This window comes from Phalacrocorax carbo, chromosome 8, assembly GCF_963921805.1.
Source record: "Phalacrocorax carbo chromosome 8, bPhaCar2.1, whole genome shotgun sequence".
Taxonomy (NCBI): Eukaryota; Metazoa; Chordata; class Aves; order Suliformes; family Phalacrocoracidae; genus Phalacrocorax; species Phalacrocorax carbo.
The window spans coordinates 39,715,274-39,730,620 of NC_087520.1; the positions used below are offsets into that span (position 1 = coordinate 39,715,274).

The 15,347-nt window shown below is 41.2% G+C and overlaps 2 protein-coding genes across 5 annotated transcripts in view; one reads left to right on the top strand and one right to left on the bottom strand.

Annotated features, from left to right (window-relative positions):
* Positions 1-13,795, top strand: part of WWOX (WW domain containing oxidoreductase) — a 537,552-nt gene extending 523,757 nt beyond the window's left edge. For 3 of the 4 annotated variants that reach the window (XM_064459620.1, XM_064459621.1, XM_064459623.1), the window contains one exon: positions 12,701-13,795. In XM_064459620.1, the coding sequence (XP_064315690.1) occupies positions 12,701-12,978 (278 nt within the window). In that variant the 3' untranslated portion in view covers positions 12,979-13,795. The remainder of the gene's footprint in view (positions 1-12,700) is intronic. The other variant, XM_064459622.1, reaches the window with a different exon arrangement.
* Positions 13,796-13,915: 120 nt separating this feature from the next.
* Positions 13,916-15,347, bottom strand: part of MAF (MAF bZIP transcription factor) — a 191,326-nt gene continuing 189,894 nt past the window's right edge. Inside the window, exon 3 of the mRNA XM_064459632.1 lies at positions 13,916-14,024. The gene's annotated coding sequence lies outside the window, so the exon portion shown is untranslated. The remainder of the gene's footprint in view (positions 14,025-15,347) is intronic.

Below are 15,347 nucleotides of genomic sequence, written 5' to 3' on the forward strand. Positions count from 1 at the left end.
GGCTTGCCGGGGAGGGCGGCCAAACCTTCCCACGGGGCTCTGGACACAGTTAACCCTGAGCTTTTAATTACCCTGCTTCGGGTGTGCAGGTCCGTGGGTTTGAATGTGTCGGGTGCTTGCGCCTTCCCAGTCAGGGAGGATGTTTGCACGAGGGGCGATCGTTGGTTTTACTCATAAAAGGAACTTGGCTTCTTAAATATCCAGCAAAGCACGGAATGACACAGGTGAAGTGCTGAATGAAGATTTATTTCATGACTTTTAATTTTTCCACTAGGGCCCTGAGTCAGAAGTAGGACTCTGAGCCACTCCTGAAACTAATTTGGTTGCATGACATTAAATAACGCAGTGCCTATCTGCTGAATGTGAATATACCCAAAGCCTTCTTGGTCCTTCAGCCTCATGTTTGTGATCATAATTAACAAGCTGAAAGTTTACAGATTGTGAACGCGAAAGCAGTCTCAGATGTTTGAACAGTGCTGAGCTGTATAACAGAAAGTGTCTCCTCCAGCTCCTTCCCAGGCAGAGAAACTCATTCAGAATTTTCTCTGCCATCCCAGCATCCTACATTCTGCAGTGGAAAGGCAAAAGACAAGACTGAGTAAGGCTGCAATAGTTTAAATCCTCGTAAGTGTCATGAAGAAGCAGAGGGAATCTTAAGTAAAGGAGGTCCTGTGTCTTGCTGAGAGTTTGTTACGATGCATGGTTAGCGGGGAGATGCCACTGAGAGCATGGCACAGTGCGGCCACATCCCTTTTATCAGCAGCCGGTGCCTTCAAAATCCCCACCCCAGCAGCCTTGTTGGCTGTGATGATAACTGTAACGGATGGTACAGCTATTTTTCATCAAATGCTTGTTAGTCAATTTATTAGATTCCTAATATACTAATGCACTCATTTGGCAGGCATCTCAGCAAACGAGACTTGCAGTAGAGTGCACTCATTCAAAGTCACGGTAACTCGCAGGTTGCTGATTTCTCATCAGCACTCAGAAGATAATTTGCAAATGTGCCATTTATCATTATGTGCTTTGTAGAAGCAGATCTCATGAATGGGATAAACAGATAAGAGACTAATAAAGAACCTTTCCTTCCCAAACACCATTACCCACTTCTAGAGCATTATATTTTGTATACATTGCACATACTGCACCTATACGTGCGTCTGAGTTTGCATGTGCTAGTAAAGTAGCTGGGGACAGAGTTTTTCAAGGATGGTGGATGCATTTATTGATCTCTCTGCTGAGGGACACAGAGTCGGAGTAGGTTAGACGTTGTCTACTGAAAGACGTAAGACTTCGTAGTAGTTGAAGAGGTGATGGGCATGTGTAGACTTCCACCATCAAAAGCCACCACTACCCTTCCGGCTTTCCTTTTCTCACTGGAAAAATAAGCCTCCGTGAAAAGCCTCTGGTAAAGCCAACAAAAGGCTTATTCAGGGGCTGGATGGTGAGGTTTATATGGCAGAGGTTGCTGAAGGACCGTTTTTCTTCCACGCCAAAGACAAAACGCTGTGTGGATGTTCTGATCTGTACTGCTGTTTGCCACTGCATTTGACTTTGCATCGACGACTGCCTTTTATTTGCTTCTTCACTTTTTACTGGGAAGAAGTCTAAAGTAACAGTAGCCAGGTGATCAGTCTGCAAATGCGATTCCTGTCTCCTCTTGTGACATTCAGGATGGAAGCCCTGCATACAAATCATTGCTACTTATTTTTGCTTCTGCAGATGTGATTTTATTAAATGAAAGGTGTAACAAGAAGCCCAGCATACGAAGGAGCCCTTTTGCCAAATGGGCCTGTGTGTTTAGCTCTGAACTGCTCTCCAGCAGAGCTGGGAAACCATGCAAAGATATTGATAATTGATTCCGTTTTATATAAGTTAAAAACTAGCTTTTCCCTCCTAGTGTGAAGGTAATGGGTTTTGTCTGTAGAAAGATAATAATCCTATGAACCATTTCTACGCCCTCTATTAAAGAATAGTACAGCTTGCACTTGAACATAATGCCCATGTCAGCTCAGCTTTTTAAACATTCATCTTAAAAGAGTCTTCAAGGACTGGAAAGAGATCTTCCCCAGACACCAAGCTAAGTTTGAGGAACCCAAAAAGTCATGAAGATCCTGTCAATTAATGTGTTTATTCGTATACATCTACTCTGGAAAAAGCATCTGCAGACATGAAAGCTGTTTTCTTTCAGTTAAAAAGTTGTCATTGCATTTCGTTTCCATAGATAATGCAGAGGGGATTTTTTCATTCCCCCTTACCATATTACGGGATAAATGCACCTCTTTTCTTCTTACCTTTTTTCCTCATAGGAACCTTCATTTATTACATGAACAACAAAAGAAAGAAACCTTGCCTCCAAATTTGTATGCAGGAGGTGACTTGATTTATAAGCTTAGGTAATTTTATTTTTGTTCACGCTCCTTCAATTGAAAGGCTCCCACAAGCAGTGTTACAGCACTGAAGGGAAGAGATGGGGAAATTTATCAGGCTATTTATCAAATTATTTTCACAGTCTGTCAAAGTCATAAGCATGCTAGAAAAGAAACATAAAGAGTATGTTCAAACAGAGGAGCATGTCTGAGCGAGCAGCCGGACTGCAGCACAGCCAAAGAGCAAAGGCACGGCCAAAGACGTGGGGACGGCTCTCGGCTGCGACGGCATCTGCCCTCAAACCCAGTCCTGGCACTACAGGTATTAGATCCTTAGTTGATGGATTGTGGGCTGAGAAAATGAAATAGAAAACATCATTAAACAGAAGGAGAGGTCAGAGCAAAGGGGATAGACTTCCCCCCTCTCCGAGTCTCTGTTGAGGTTTACAAATGGGGATGTTGTTGAATCTAAATGGTGCACATCCTCGGTCAGGGAGTGAATCGCATCCTGAGACGCTTTGGAGAAAACAGTGTTGGAGGTAAGTCTTAGGAGAGAATGTTGAGAAAGCAGGGAAAAAAATAAACAAAAAAGCAACTGAGATTGAAGGAACCAGTCTAGTAAGAAACCTTTAATTTCTACTGAGCTTTAAAGGATTTGAGAGAGTTGATTTTTTTTTTTTAACAAACCAGTTCAAGTACATGCCTTCAGATTATAAAAGTACCTGAAATTGCCTAGAATATCAGCATGCATAGCTTGTTAGTATTTACATATATTTACATAGGAAAACAAGAGAAAGATCTACAGTTATTTACAGTCTACATAGGAGAAGAGAAAGGCAGCATAATTGTATTTCCTAAAATACAGTAGTTGAATAGTCAGCACATGCATATTAAGATATATTTGCATGATAAAACGCAAATGTTTTAAGACATACCTTTTTAACTGCCTATGCTAAGGTATAGCATAATAAAGGTAATTTTTTTTCTGTTTTGTTTCTAGTCTATTTGCATCAAGTGCTTTAAAATGTTCACTAACACAGCGGCAGCATTATTTACCCTGGCAATTAAAGCAACAGTACACACGATAATTTTCTACTAACTAGCAACAAGCTGCTGGTGAATGAAATATCTATTGTTTCTCATTATCCATCGACCAACATACAGGGATCTCTCCTTGTAAAGGCAGTGCCTAAGCTATCACCATTAATTATAGAAGTAATATAAATGAGACTCTACAGTATGTACTAAATGAAATATTAACAAGGCCAGTGTCTTTGAGCCTGAAAGATGCACTAACAGGGCACACTTTACAGCAGGCTATCTATGAAAATCACGCATACATAATACAGGAGTGCCTGGCTTACAGCTCTAAGCCTAGACTTTAGAGGCCTGTTTGCTAGATCTGTGTTATTGCAAAATACATTCCCTTAATTAGTTTCTGGAAGACAGAGTTAGCAGTTAATTTCTTACCATGATATGTCCCCGTCATAACACCCTGTGGTTTTTCAATGCATTGTATTACTGAAACGTGTGTGTATGTGCATATGCGTGTGTGAATCAACAGATGAAAAACAGTCTTTATCTTTAAAACCTAAACAAACAGCTTGTTAAATATTTGTCCCAAAAGGTCACTTGCTTTAAAAGCATTGTGTTGTGTGGGGGTTTTTTTTTCACTCATATGTAAAATGAAAGTCAGTCCAAAAAATTATCTGTGCAATGAAGGAGGAAGCCAAATGTCAGTACTGGGGTGACATTCTTTGCAATACTGCATATGAAAAGGTCTAAATTTTGACTAGTAATAGTATTAAAAAGCTATATAAATATATACAGCATATACATTATTGTATGTATACATACATTTATATAAAGTATATATATAATTAAAGTTAGGTACAGCAAAAACATAAAACATTTCAAGTCAGCATAAGGTAATAACAGAAGTGATTTCAACGAATTCTCATCTATGTATGCCCAAACACCAGCCAGCCCTGTTCTCGTGATTTAGTTGCAGCAGCATATCTAATCTGTCTTTTTGGCAGGAAATGTTTATTGTCAACAACCTGTTTGCCCAACTCTTCAAATCACCCTTGCCTGGAAAAACCCACCCCCAGGTGGCAGAGTATGTGTTTCAGGAGGATTTCCGATATCCTCCGCAGCATCTCCATTTTTGACAGTGGCTGACAAGCAACGATAGGACTCATGTTTATATAAATACACATCGCAAAATCTCAGAAAGCGAGTGACAGCGATTTTCAGGTGTGATCAGCTCCCAGTGCCGCTGTGATGCCCAGGGACTGTCTCTTACATGCCCTCTCCTTCTCACTCCACTGGCCAGTGTTGGCACATGGGGCAGGGGGCAAGCAATGGACAGCAGCATAATATGGTCAACCTGGTCGCACCCTTACCCTGTCACACTCTGAAGTGAAGATCGATAATTTTCCTCAGGGGTTTTTCCCAAATCCAGAAATGAGTAGGAGCAGGCAGTACCTCAGCACTGCTCCCTACTAGCCTGTGAGAAGAAAAGAGAAGCAATACTGGATCGTAGCGATTCGCATGCAGTGTTCAGAACTGCCACTTCAGTGGAGCCCTGATGTCTTAAAAGTGTAAATCAGGTGTGAATGGGAGTTCAGCAGGGAGGAGAAGAAAACGCAGAAGTGATCTGCGTGGAAATGTGATGTGGGTAAAGAGGCCAGGGGGAGCAGCCTGCGGGGCGTGCTGCTGCTCCTGCCGTTGAAATGCTGGTTGAGCAGGGTAAAGCCATACACTTCATTAAGGTTTTTGAAGCTTAAGATGGTTCTGTGTCAGGCTTGAAGCAGTTTTCAGGAGCTGATTGTGGACTTTAATAAGATACTGGGAGAAGGAAGGAATACAGGGCTGCATGTGGGAAGCAGCTCCCTTCCAGGTGCTCTGTAAGAGCAATAGGGTTGCTTGGACATAGGTGTGTGGTTTTATCTGAGATATCTGTGAGAGGCTGGCAAATACAGTGCCGGACCCATGGGATATATGTGCCTTTCTGGAGGATGGCTGTAGATGTGGGATATCCTAAGGCAGCTCAGCTGTTGTAAGACCCATGCTTGGGAACGGAATCCCGCCCCTGGTATGCGATGATGGCTCTTTCTAGCATACGCGAAGGGCAGGAGAGATTAATCTATGGATCAGCCTTTCAGGGGCTGGTTCCCTCTCAAGCATCCATTCCTGAAGAATTCAACGGTGTTTTGGCTAGTAAGAGTTTTACCAAGTTCTCTGTGAGCTGGGCAAAAAAGAAACAGGGCGAGGGTGAGAGGGGGAAGAATCTGGCATAGGGCCTAGTGTAGCAGGCAGCTTCACAGGTCAAAGAATTAAGTTTATACAATAGAGAAAAATATGCATGATTTTAAAAGGTAATTACATTTTTGTCAGCTGTTTTGCCAACCTTGTTCTACATCTTCTACACATTTTAACAATGGTTTATAATATAACACTTTATATTTACACAGTGCTTTTCAAGAATAAGTGTTAAAGCACTCCATAAATATGAACTAGTCCTCACAACAACCCTGTGAGGTGGGTAAGTAATGGTACTCTCCCCACTTTACAGCTGGGGAAAGTGAGGTACATGGAATTGAAGTGACTTGTCCAAGTTCACTTGGGAAGTGAAAGTCGAAAAGAAAAAACCAACCCAGTTCTCCTGATTTGACGTCCTGTATTTTTTTCCTTTTTTTTTTTTTTCCTCCCCCCCCGTGGAATGATTGCCGACAATCTGTTTGACACTGGATGTTGGAGGTTGGAAGTTTTCAAGCACTATCATTGCCATAATTGAGAACATATGGGGTGTTGCATAACACAAACAACATGGTGCATTATCAAAATACATTTATTACAATGGACACATTTTCCTTTGCAAAGTTAAAACCCAGAATGTAAGTTAAATATAGCTGCATATACTGAATAGTTGAAATAATCACTAGGTCTTAATGCCTCAGCAGTTGAAAACAAATCCTCTTTCGTGAACTACTGCAGTTTCCTTACTCAAAGAACATAACACACTTATCTTCTATAATGTATGTAAAGAATACTGTAAATGTGTAAAGGTCTTAATGACACTAAGAAAAGTTACAGCTTGAAACCAACTATGCTTTGCAAGTAGAGAAGCTGATGGAGTTTTGAGTCTTTGTAGTTGGGAATTAATTGAAAAAGGAATACATCAGAGGGAAAAAAGCAGACCTTATAGATTTCGGTTTATCCATTGTATTATCTTCTAAGGGATGCTTTGCTGGTTTAAATGTGGTGATGGGGGAAGGGGAGGTGGTTGAGCGTCTCTGGTTTAGATGTGGTTCGGTGAGACCTTTGAAAAGACCGTAATTACAGAGTCAGTTCAGGTCACGTTTTCCTGCTGGCACTTGGGTGGAGATGGGACTTGAAGTCAACTGAGCCTGATTCGTTTCTTAGATCATATTTGGCAGCTCCAAAGTTTTATTTTTTTAGCTGCAGATATGATTTAAGTTTATCATGCTCACCCAAACTAGCAAAGGCAGGTCTCAATTTCATATTTCCTTGCTGAAAAAGCAATCAGGGAATCTTATTTTCTTACAGGAGGCTAGTACATACATATTCTGAGTGTTACTCATAAGATAACTGTGCATCTGGGATTGCTCTGAGTAAGAGGACTGCAGCAGGAACTTGAACAGTTCTCCTGTCATCTCATATGCGAGACTAAAACTTATTCACTACATTGTACAAAAAGCGACTATCCCTCACAGCTCTGAGTTACCCCGGTAGGAAATTGAGCAAAATAACACCTGGCATTGAGAAGGCCTCTCCCAGTTACAACTGGTGTGAGCTGTGGCTGATACCACCAAATGGCTTTTAAGACTGCTCCTAAAAGCATTTCAGATACTGGGGGATCCTGAAGGTTGCATGAGGACATGTGGATTTTAGACTTGCTAGTGTTTTTCTGAAGAGGTCATCATGCTCTGTGTGGTTTGCAAAGACTTGATGGGAAAAAAATACTGATTCAAGTCATCTGTTGAAACATTTTAACATTACAGAGAAAGGAATAAGTATATTTTTGAGAAGACTGCACCACACTCCCAGCTGGGGGTTACAAGCAATCCCAAAATGAAACAAATTCATTCTGAGGGCAGTTTTCTTCCAGGAGGTGAGCCAAAGCTCGGCTGCTGAGCTGCAACGTGGAGCAGTGGCTCCCCAGCCCACTGCGGGCAGCCTGTGCCCAGCTCGGCCAGCTGGGCGGGCGTGCGCCCCAGCAGCCGAGCAGCGTGTCCCTGCGGCCCTGAGCATCAACGCTAGGCTTGCAACAAGCAACGGAGCCGACCCTCAGCAACCGCAGATCTGTGGGGCCTCAGAGAAGGCAACAGTCCTGGGCTGATTTACACCAGGTGAAGATGGGGTTCAAGGAATATAAAATTGCGGCTGTAACTCTGGAGTTTTGTTTCGCAATTTGGAACCGATCATTGTGGAAATAGGCTCGATATAATTTTGTTTGTTATTCCAGAGATTTTATATTTCACATCAAATCAGGAAATGACCGTTGCTGAAGCTAGCTGGTGGAGAGTTTCTCCCTCTCTAGTGAGCGGATTTGAACTCTTCAGGGAGCTTTATGGAGGCACAAGGAAGGTATGGGAGACCCCACTGGTTTCACGATCTGGAATATGTTCATCCTACCTCATCTTCACACTGCTGTGTAATGAGTTATTCCGCTATAAATGGTACGCTCACAGTGCTGTTGTGCAGATCTGATGTTTTTGTGTTAGGGATGTGTTGGCTTTGTCTAATAGTCCTGAGGTGAATAACAGGAAAAGCCTGAAGACTTATAAGGAGGCACTTGCCTTTTTATTTCACTTGAGCTGCTTGCTTTGAATCTGGCCCTTGTCACAAATACTCGCCTCTCATGTCATTTTGAATTCACCTCTTCCCACTGGCCATCTTTTAAAATGCACTGTGCTAAACTTAACCTCAGGCTACCAAGATAACTGACCTTTATTCTTAATTTTTCACACGAAAATAAAAGTCTCCTTTTCAAAGAAGCCGATCCCATCTCACTGGAAGGCAATGTTTAATGCTATCTGTATGCCTTAACAGAGTTCAGAGTGGATCTTATTCATTTGTAGCTGATAAGTACACAGATAAGTTATGGCATTGTCTCTATTATTTATATGCTTGATATGCAAACCTGCTTCAGAACAGGAATCTAATTTTAGAAAATAAACATGCATTTGAAAGTAGACAAATCTGAAAACCAAACATTAATGGTGTAATATGTTTTCTTATCAGGAACATAAATGGTATCTTAGAATACCAACGGATGCATTGCATATATTAATGAGGGCTTTACCGTATACTGTATATCAAGAATCCCTTTTCTTTTACTGTTAAGATATTCAATATTAATTTGTATTCCGTGCCATCAGTTACAAATTGACAGCTAGCAGTTATGAAATAAATGCCTATGAACTAGTAGCTACTTAGTATTTTCATCTCAACAAAAGATTTTGGAAGGATGGATAATTTAGATCTTTGAGCCTCAACTATAAATAAACAGCAACTGCTGTATAAATCCAACCCTGATGCAGTTGAAGATTGTATTACAAAACTGACAAATGATTTGCAGAAGAGAATGATGAACCCTTATTACTAAGACACTCTTCAGCTTAATCCAAAACAAGATTCCTGGGTAATTTTACGTACGCTAGAAAGATTGATAGCGTGGTGCTTGCCTAGCAGCTTTCAAATGTTTGACTGGATGGGAAATGGCATTGAGGCATGATTAAAGATTCAGTTGGGCTTCTCACAAATTCTTCATCCTGTGTATTCATCGTTGCACCCACTGCCTTTGTTGCAGGTTAAAGAAGGCTGACCCCCAGCTCTGGTGATTAGCACCCTGTACAACTGACGGATGTATGGAAAAAAAAATGTTTAGGTTGCCCAGCGCTTTTAGCATTGTTTATCAGTTTAAATTGTTGGGAGTGGGGGTGTTAATCACAATAGATCAGGGAGAGTCTATGACAACTGACAAGCTCATTGTTTAAGACATTTTTTAACGAAGTTGTTAACATTAATTCTTTTATATAGTACTCTAATCTTCTTCAAATTATGTTCTGACATGGCACAAACCGCTTGGCATTGAAAGTCATTCAACAATGATTAAAGTGCTCTTTTTATCGGTTTAAGAATGTTTCATCTTGTATCAGCAGTATGGAATTGTTTACTAATTAGATTCCCTAACATCCTCTGCTGTCGTATGCTGATGATATGTGAACAGGAAAGCTGATGAGTAAAAAAATTAAAACTTGTTATTAAACTGTCATAAGGCCCAACATATAAAGATGTCATTCAAAAGACAGTGTTCATGAGGGATGAACAATATTTGCTGAGAAACTAAGCGGATTCTCAGCCTGGCTAGGCATGGCTGGCAGTGCAGGCATTTTGCAGTTATCTGCAGCTCTGGCTCTTCCCAGAGATTTGCGATATCTGAGTCACAGATGGAAAGGAGGAATTTGTCCCTTGAGGACCTTCCTGTTCAGCGTGGCACATATGGGGCTCCTAGGCGTCATGCTCTGGGCAGGAGGTTGGGCTAAAGACCTCCTGATGTCCCTCCTAACCTAAAGCGTGATTTGATTCCTGTGATTCTGTGATATTCATTCCCCTCTGTCCTTGGGCAAGTCACTTAGATCTTCAAATGTCTGAATGCAACTAGCTCACATTCACCAAAGGAAGCAAGATGCTTAAATGGCTTTGAGAATCTGGGATTTGCCTTCTGTTTCATAGTTTTGCCATCTGAAGGAACCTCCTAGGCTTGATGAATTTGTGTTTGTCCATTATTCTGAGATATTAAAGCTTTACCCTCTGTCAATGAAGGGATAAATACAACTGCATTTCTCTTAAGTAATAAGAAAGGTACTTTTCTTTCAATGATAGAACCATTGAACTTTCTTCTTCCAAAGCAGCTAACTCGATTGAAACATTTAGAAAGAAGTAAAGATATATACAGCCAAAAAGCAAATGGCACATTGCTTACATCCAGTTCTCAGTGAAACACTGGAGGCATTGCAAGATAAAGTGCTTTGGGCTTCCAGCCACATAGTCTTTTATCGCTTAAAGTAAATATCCTATGCTCACACAGGGAAAACTATTCTCTTCTTTTGGAGTCTACGTTGTGTCAATGTTCGAGGTATAAAACACTGCTGTTATACTGTGGGACGTTTTTCTGCCTGCTGAGAATTTTGTTTAAAAGTTGTCAAATTTGACTCATTTGGAGAGATAAATTATTGTTTGGTTTGGATTTTAAACTGCTCTGATAAACTTCCATTTTATGAATTAGCTGAATTCTATTAGAGCTAGCCTGAGTGTAGCTTGGCTGGACGGATGCTTTTCAGCAATAGCTTAAGGGCTCTCACTCTGCATTGAGCAATTTAGTTTAATTTTACCTTTCTAATAAAAGTCCAGTTGAATTGCTTGCAAAAAACTAATAATACTCTTCAGGGGCTTTGAATCATTCTAAACAGCTGAATACGGCGATCATACCTGTGCTGTGGAGCTTTATAGGATAGTTCAAATGAGCATAGGAATTTTATTGTTCTCTATTAATATTACTTTCAGTAGAACTCTCTTCCACTTATGCTACTGTATTTAAGATACTTTCTCTTTTTTAGAAAAGATACTGGTTTAATAAGAGGATTATGACGTATTATACTAACTTTAAAAATATTTTCATCTGTTGATAAATATATGCCTTTCAAAATACTTAATGCAGATGGTTTTGGTTTACCTTGTGATGGGAGATCATTTCTAAGCTGTGGAGGCATCATTATCAGTTTAATCCCATCTTCTGAGAAAAATGCATGTCTTGCAAACAAATATGCCTTCCTTTGCAGTTACAAAATTGAGACACCTCATTTAAGGAGAATTGGGTCTTTTTAGACTGCTTGCTGCCCTTGAAGGATGAGAATGTAACATAGAGGTCTCTTGCGGGTTGACCCCCTAACAACGCCCTGAGTTTCCTTGGTTCTAACAATGAAAGGCCAGAAAAAAGAACTGGAAGAAAATCACAAGAGATTGAATCCCGTTCTCTTTCCCCATTAAATTACCCTAATGTGGCAACATCTAATTTCTCTTCGTTTACTTTTTCAATCATACTTGGCAGCCTCTTTATTCTGATTCCTATCAGCTCATAATTAGTTACCACAGAAAGGACTAAGATGTACATAAATAATCATAAGAAGCCAGAAAAACTGTATCAGTTTTAAATTAGTGTTGTGTCTTGCTATGTGCTCTCACCTATTTTTAATTATAGTTTACAAAGCAAACCAGCTTCCTGTCCTCTTTACAGCTATTCTGGCACTGCGCTTTTCGTCTGTGCCAGGGAGTAGCCCATCACTGGTGCAGGGGCGCTTGGCCCCTCTGTGGCCTCGAGCTCCAGGTTTCTGTTAAAGAAATTCAGAGAAACCCATTCTTCCTGTTTGAACATAAGTTCACTCTGTACTTAAAAGAAAAAGAAACCCTGATCCACAAAAGCCTCTAATCTACCCGCTCCATTTCTTAAAGCATTATGAGACATGAGAAATGGTTGTTACAGGAAAAAAAAAAAACATTGGAAAGCCTCATGTCTGTGTAAAATCAGAACCCCTCTCTGCCTGCAGCAGAAAAACACCCTTACAAGGCAGTGGTGACGACTGTCACAGTGAAACCGTTGATCAAAGATATATGGGCAGGTTTGGCACCAGTCCCAATTGCACTTTACATGATGGGTCTTAATTGGAGTGCCCAGGTTCATTTTGTACAATAGCTTTAAAAACCCAAACAAACAAAACACATACGCGCATCGGCCTGCATTGCTGGTCAGGGTTAGGAAGCAGGGGTGCCCAGGGGGTGCCAGGAAGTTTTGAGGTGCTGCTTCTAAACCCGGCTCAACTTTTCTGGTTTCAAACAGCACCCGGGCAGACCCTGCCCCTCTGCCTCAGGCCAGACTCGCCCTGCCGCCGACGCAAGGTTTTACCGAAAAGGGGCAAAAGACCCGAGGCCGGGGCTGGGGTTCAGGATTATCTTTTTCTTTTCTTTTGCTCTAAGAGGAAAGGAAAAGAAAAAAAAAAAAGACAAGTCTTTACGAAGGTGTTTTGTAAATAAGTGGCTAGCAGGCAGGCAGGCAGCACCTTCATCAGGGTTTCAGCCTGGCCACCAGGCAAGTTCCCCTGTCAGCCGCAATGCTTTTCACCGATGCTTTTGTAGGACGCACGCACAGCTTCAAAGGATAACAGTCAAAATTACAATGATAAAATATCTATATATATTTATATCCTTTTTTTCTCTTTTTTTTTTTTTTTTTTTTTAAATTCCAGCAACAAGGAGCTGCCACAACTGTCTACTGCGCCACGGCTGCAGAGCTGGAGGGCCTGGGAGGGATGTACTTCAACAACTGCTGCCGCTGCCTGCCGTCGCAGGAGGCGCAGGGCGAAGCGACGGCCGCAGCCCTGTGGGAGCTGAGCGAGAGGCTGATCCAAGAACGAATTGGCAGGCAGTCCAAATAACAGGGAGCTCCTGGAAGGATCAAAACACACCAAGTGTGTGCATGCTCGAAAACTGCCAACACTGGAACCTGTCCAATCTTATCATCTAGAGGGTTTCCATATACCTCAGATACAGATTAACCAGTGTTAAATGAAATAATAGCAGTCACAACATAGTGAAAAATGTTAAGTACTAATGGGAAATGGGGAATACTGTGGGTTAAAGGGACAATGCGGCTTCCTGGGGCTTAGTTAGTCTTGGTTCTCTTTCTTTTGATTATAGGCTGTTCAAAGCGTAACCCAAGGAGGCATCTTTTGTCTTATTTTAGAAAAGCAGTGCTGCAGATATTTTACATTGTTTTGATTAATGGGTAGGTACGTAGCCCAGTATGGGATTTCCTCTTTATTTTGGTAATTACTGTCTGTTAGGCTTTAGGTATTGATCGGGAGATGGTAGTTGTGTTGATTCTTTTTCCTTACAAGGTTTTTATTGGGTGTGGCAAATAAAAGATTATTAAGGAAAGAAATCTTTCCTGCCCTTGACTGCTGGCTGCAAATACATCTGTCTACGCTGTCTAGAAAAAGAAGGTGCAAGAAGACTTCTGAACAGAAATGGTAAAGTCACAGCTAATTAAATATTTCTGGTTTTTTTTTTTCTTAAAAGATTATAATAAAAGATATGTTGTAAACCATTCCCTAAATACCGTTGAGTTAGCAAGGATGATGTTGTCTCCTTAAGAACACACAGGGTGTAATCAGGGGTTTAAATGGTGTTTCCATCCATTTCTCAGTTCACAGTTTTAAAGAGGTTTTTTTTTTCTCTCACAGTTCGCAGTTTCTCAGTTCTCCTGGTACTGTATCCCATTCCAAATCTTGTCTTTTTTTTTCTTTAAATTTAAATTCAATAAAACAACATGCTTGCTTGAATATTGTCACCTGAAGAGAAAGTTTGTCTCATTTCTGCAAATGTCTTAGTTCCTTTTTTTTTTTTTTAGAAAAGAAAACTTGAGGAAAAATAAGGAGCTTCTTGTTGATGCCAAGAAAATGCTGTTTTTCTCTTGTTTCTTTCTGAGTTCTTTTTTTGTACTTTGTGCTTTGTAGCTGTCTTCATGCCAGAAGGTTGTCCTAAGCCATCCCCAGTCCAGCATCACATTGTCTGTAGACAGAATATAAACAAATAAATAGAAGGACACATTGTTAATAGAAGCTTATTTGACCCCCTTATTATTTATCACTTATTGCTAAGTCTGCCTTCCATGGTCTTTCTTGTCTGCAGTCATAATGCATTTGATTAGCTGTTGAATAGGTGTTAAAGTCAAGGCAGGCATTCACCTGGCAGAAGTAGCCATAGCATCCTCCCATCAAAAAACCCACCATACTTACACAAGAAATTACGGCACTGCAGTGTAACAGCTGTACCTTACAGTCATATATTACAATTTTTTTTTACTCTATTTTTTTTGAGCTTATGGCTAGTTCTAGTTTAGCGCGAGCTCTTCTGAGGTAGGTGGTGTTCAGCCTCTTACACACGTAAGAGTTGAAATCGCTACAAGTAAACTCTCTATCTGTGAAATTTAATTTCTTCTGAGTGGGCAGGGGGAACCTGGGAGCCACTGTCCTCAGATCTAGGGTGAATTAGCTGAGCTGGCTTTATACAGAGAAAATGAGGGCTTTTTCTTTTCCCCAAAGCCCTTGGCATCCTTCAAGCTTCTGCCCAAGCGCAGCCTCAGGCGCTCCCTAGTTAGCCACTTCCTTACCTGATGCCACAGCCTTTCCTAAAGCAGTAGTAAAGAATGTATGGCCTTGCTTATACCTGCTATACCACTTGTGCAGCAACAGTCTCAGTAAATAAGCAATCCTGCCCATGCGTCTTCCTCTACTATGTGCAGCAAACCCCTTCCCCAAGGCCAGCGCTCCTAATGAGCTTGCTTCTGCACGGAAACATTTGATGGAATAAAGAAATAAAAGGGGCTATTCGGGAAAGAACAACACTTTTTTCCCAGCCGGATGGGGGGTGGGGGGGGAAGAAAAATGAAAAAAGTTTGTTCTTGTCGCCTAAAAGTTTTGTCCAGCCTGTGCCAGATGCTGGTATAGCGTAATGCCTGAAAACTGTAGTGCCGTGGGTCTCAGTGTTTGCAAATTGAGGCGACGGTTAAAGTCAAATTCCTTGTATTGGCTGGAGTTTATCTGGGGAGAAAAACTGGTTAACTTCTGTCACCTGTGCAGCAGCCTTCTCAAATGCATTACTTTTCCTTTTCACAGCCAAACAGTATTACTCTCACCTAATAATACAGCCGGTCTACGACTGCAGAGCTTTGCAGCAGAGCTTGGCATTGCTGGGTTAAGAAGAGGCAGTAATTAAGCAATGCTGGGAGCTCTGCACTCCCCCAAAGGCCTGGGCCTTGTGTTCCATTTAGGCAAACATTAATAACTGATAATGAACACCCTGTAATTCCTTATTGCTGAAATATTGCATGCT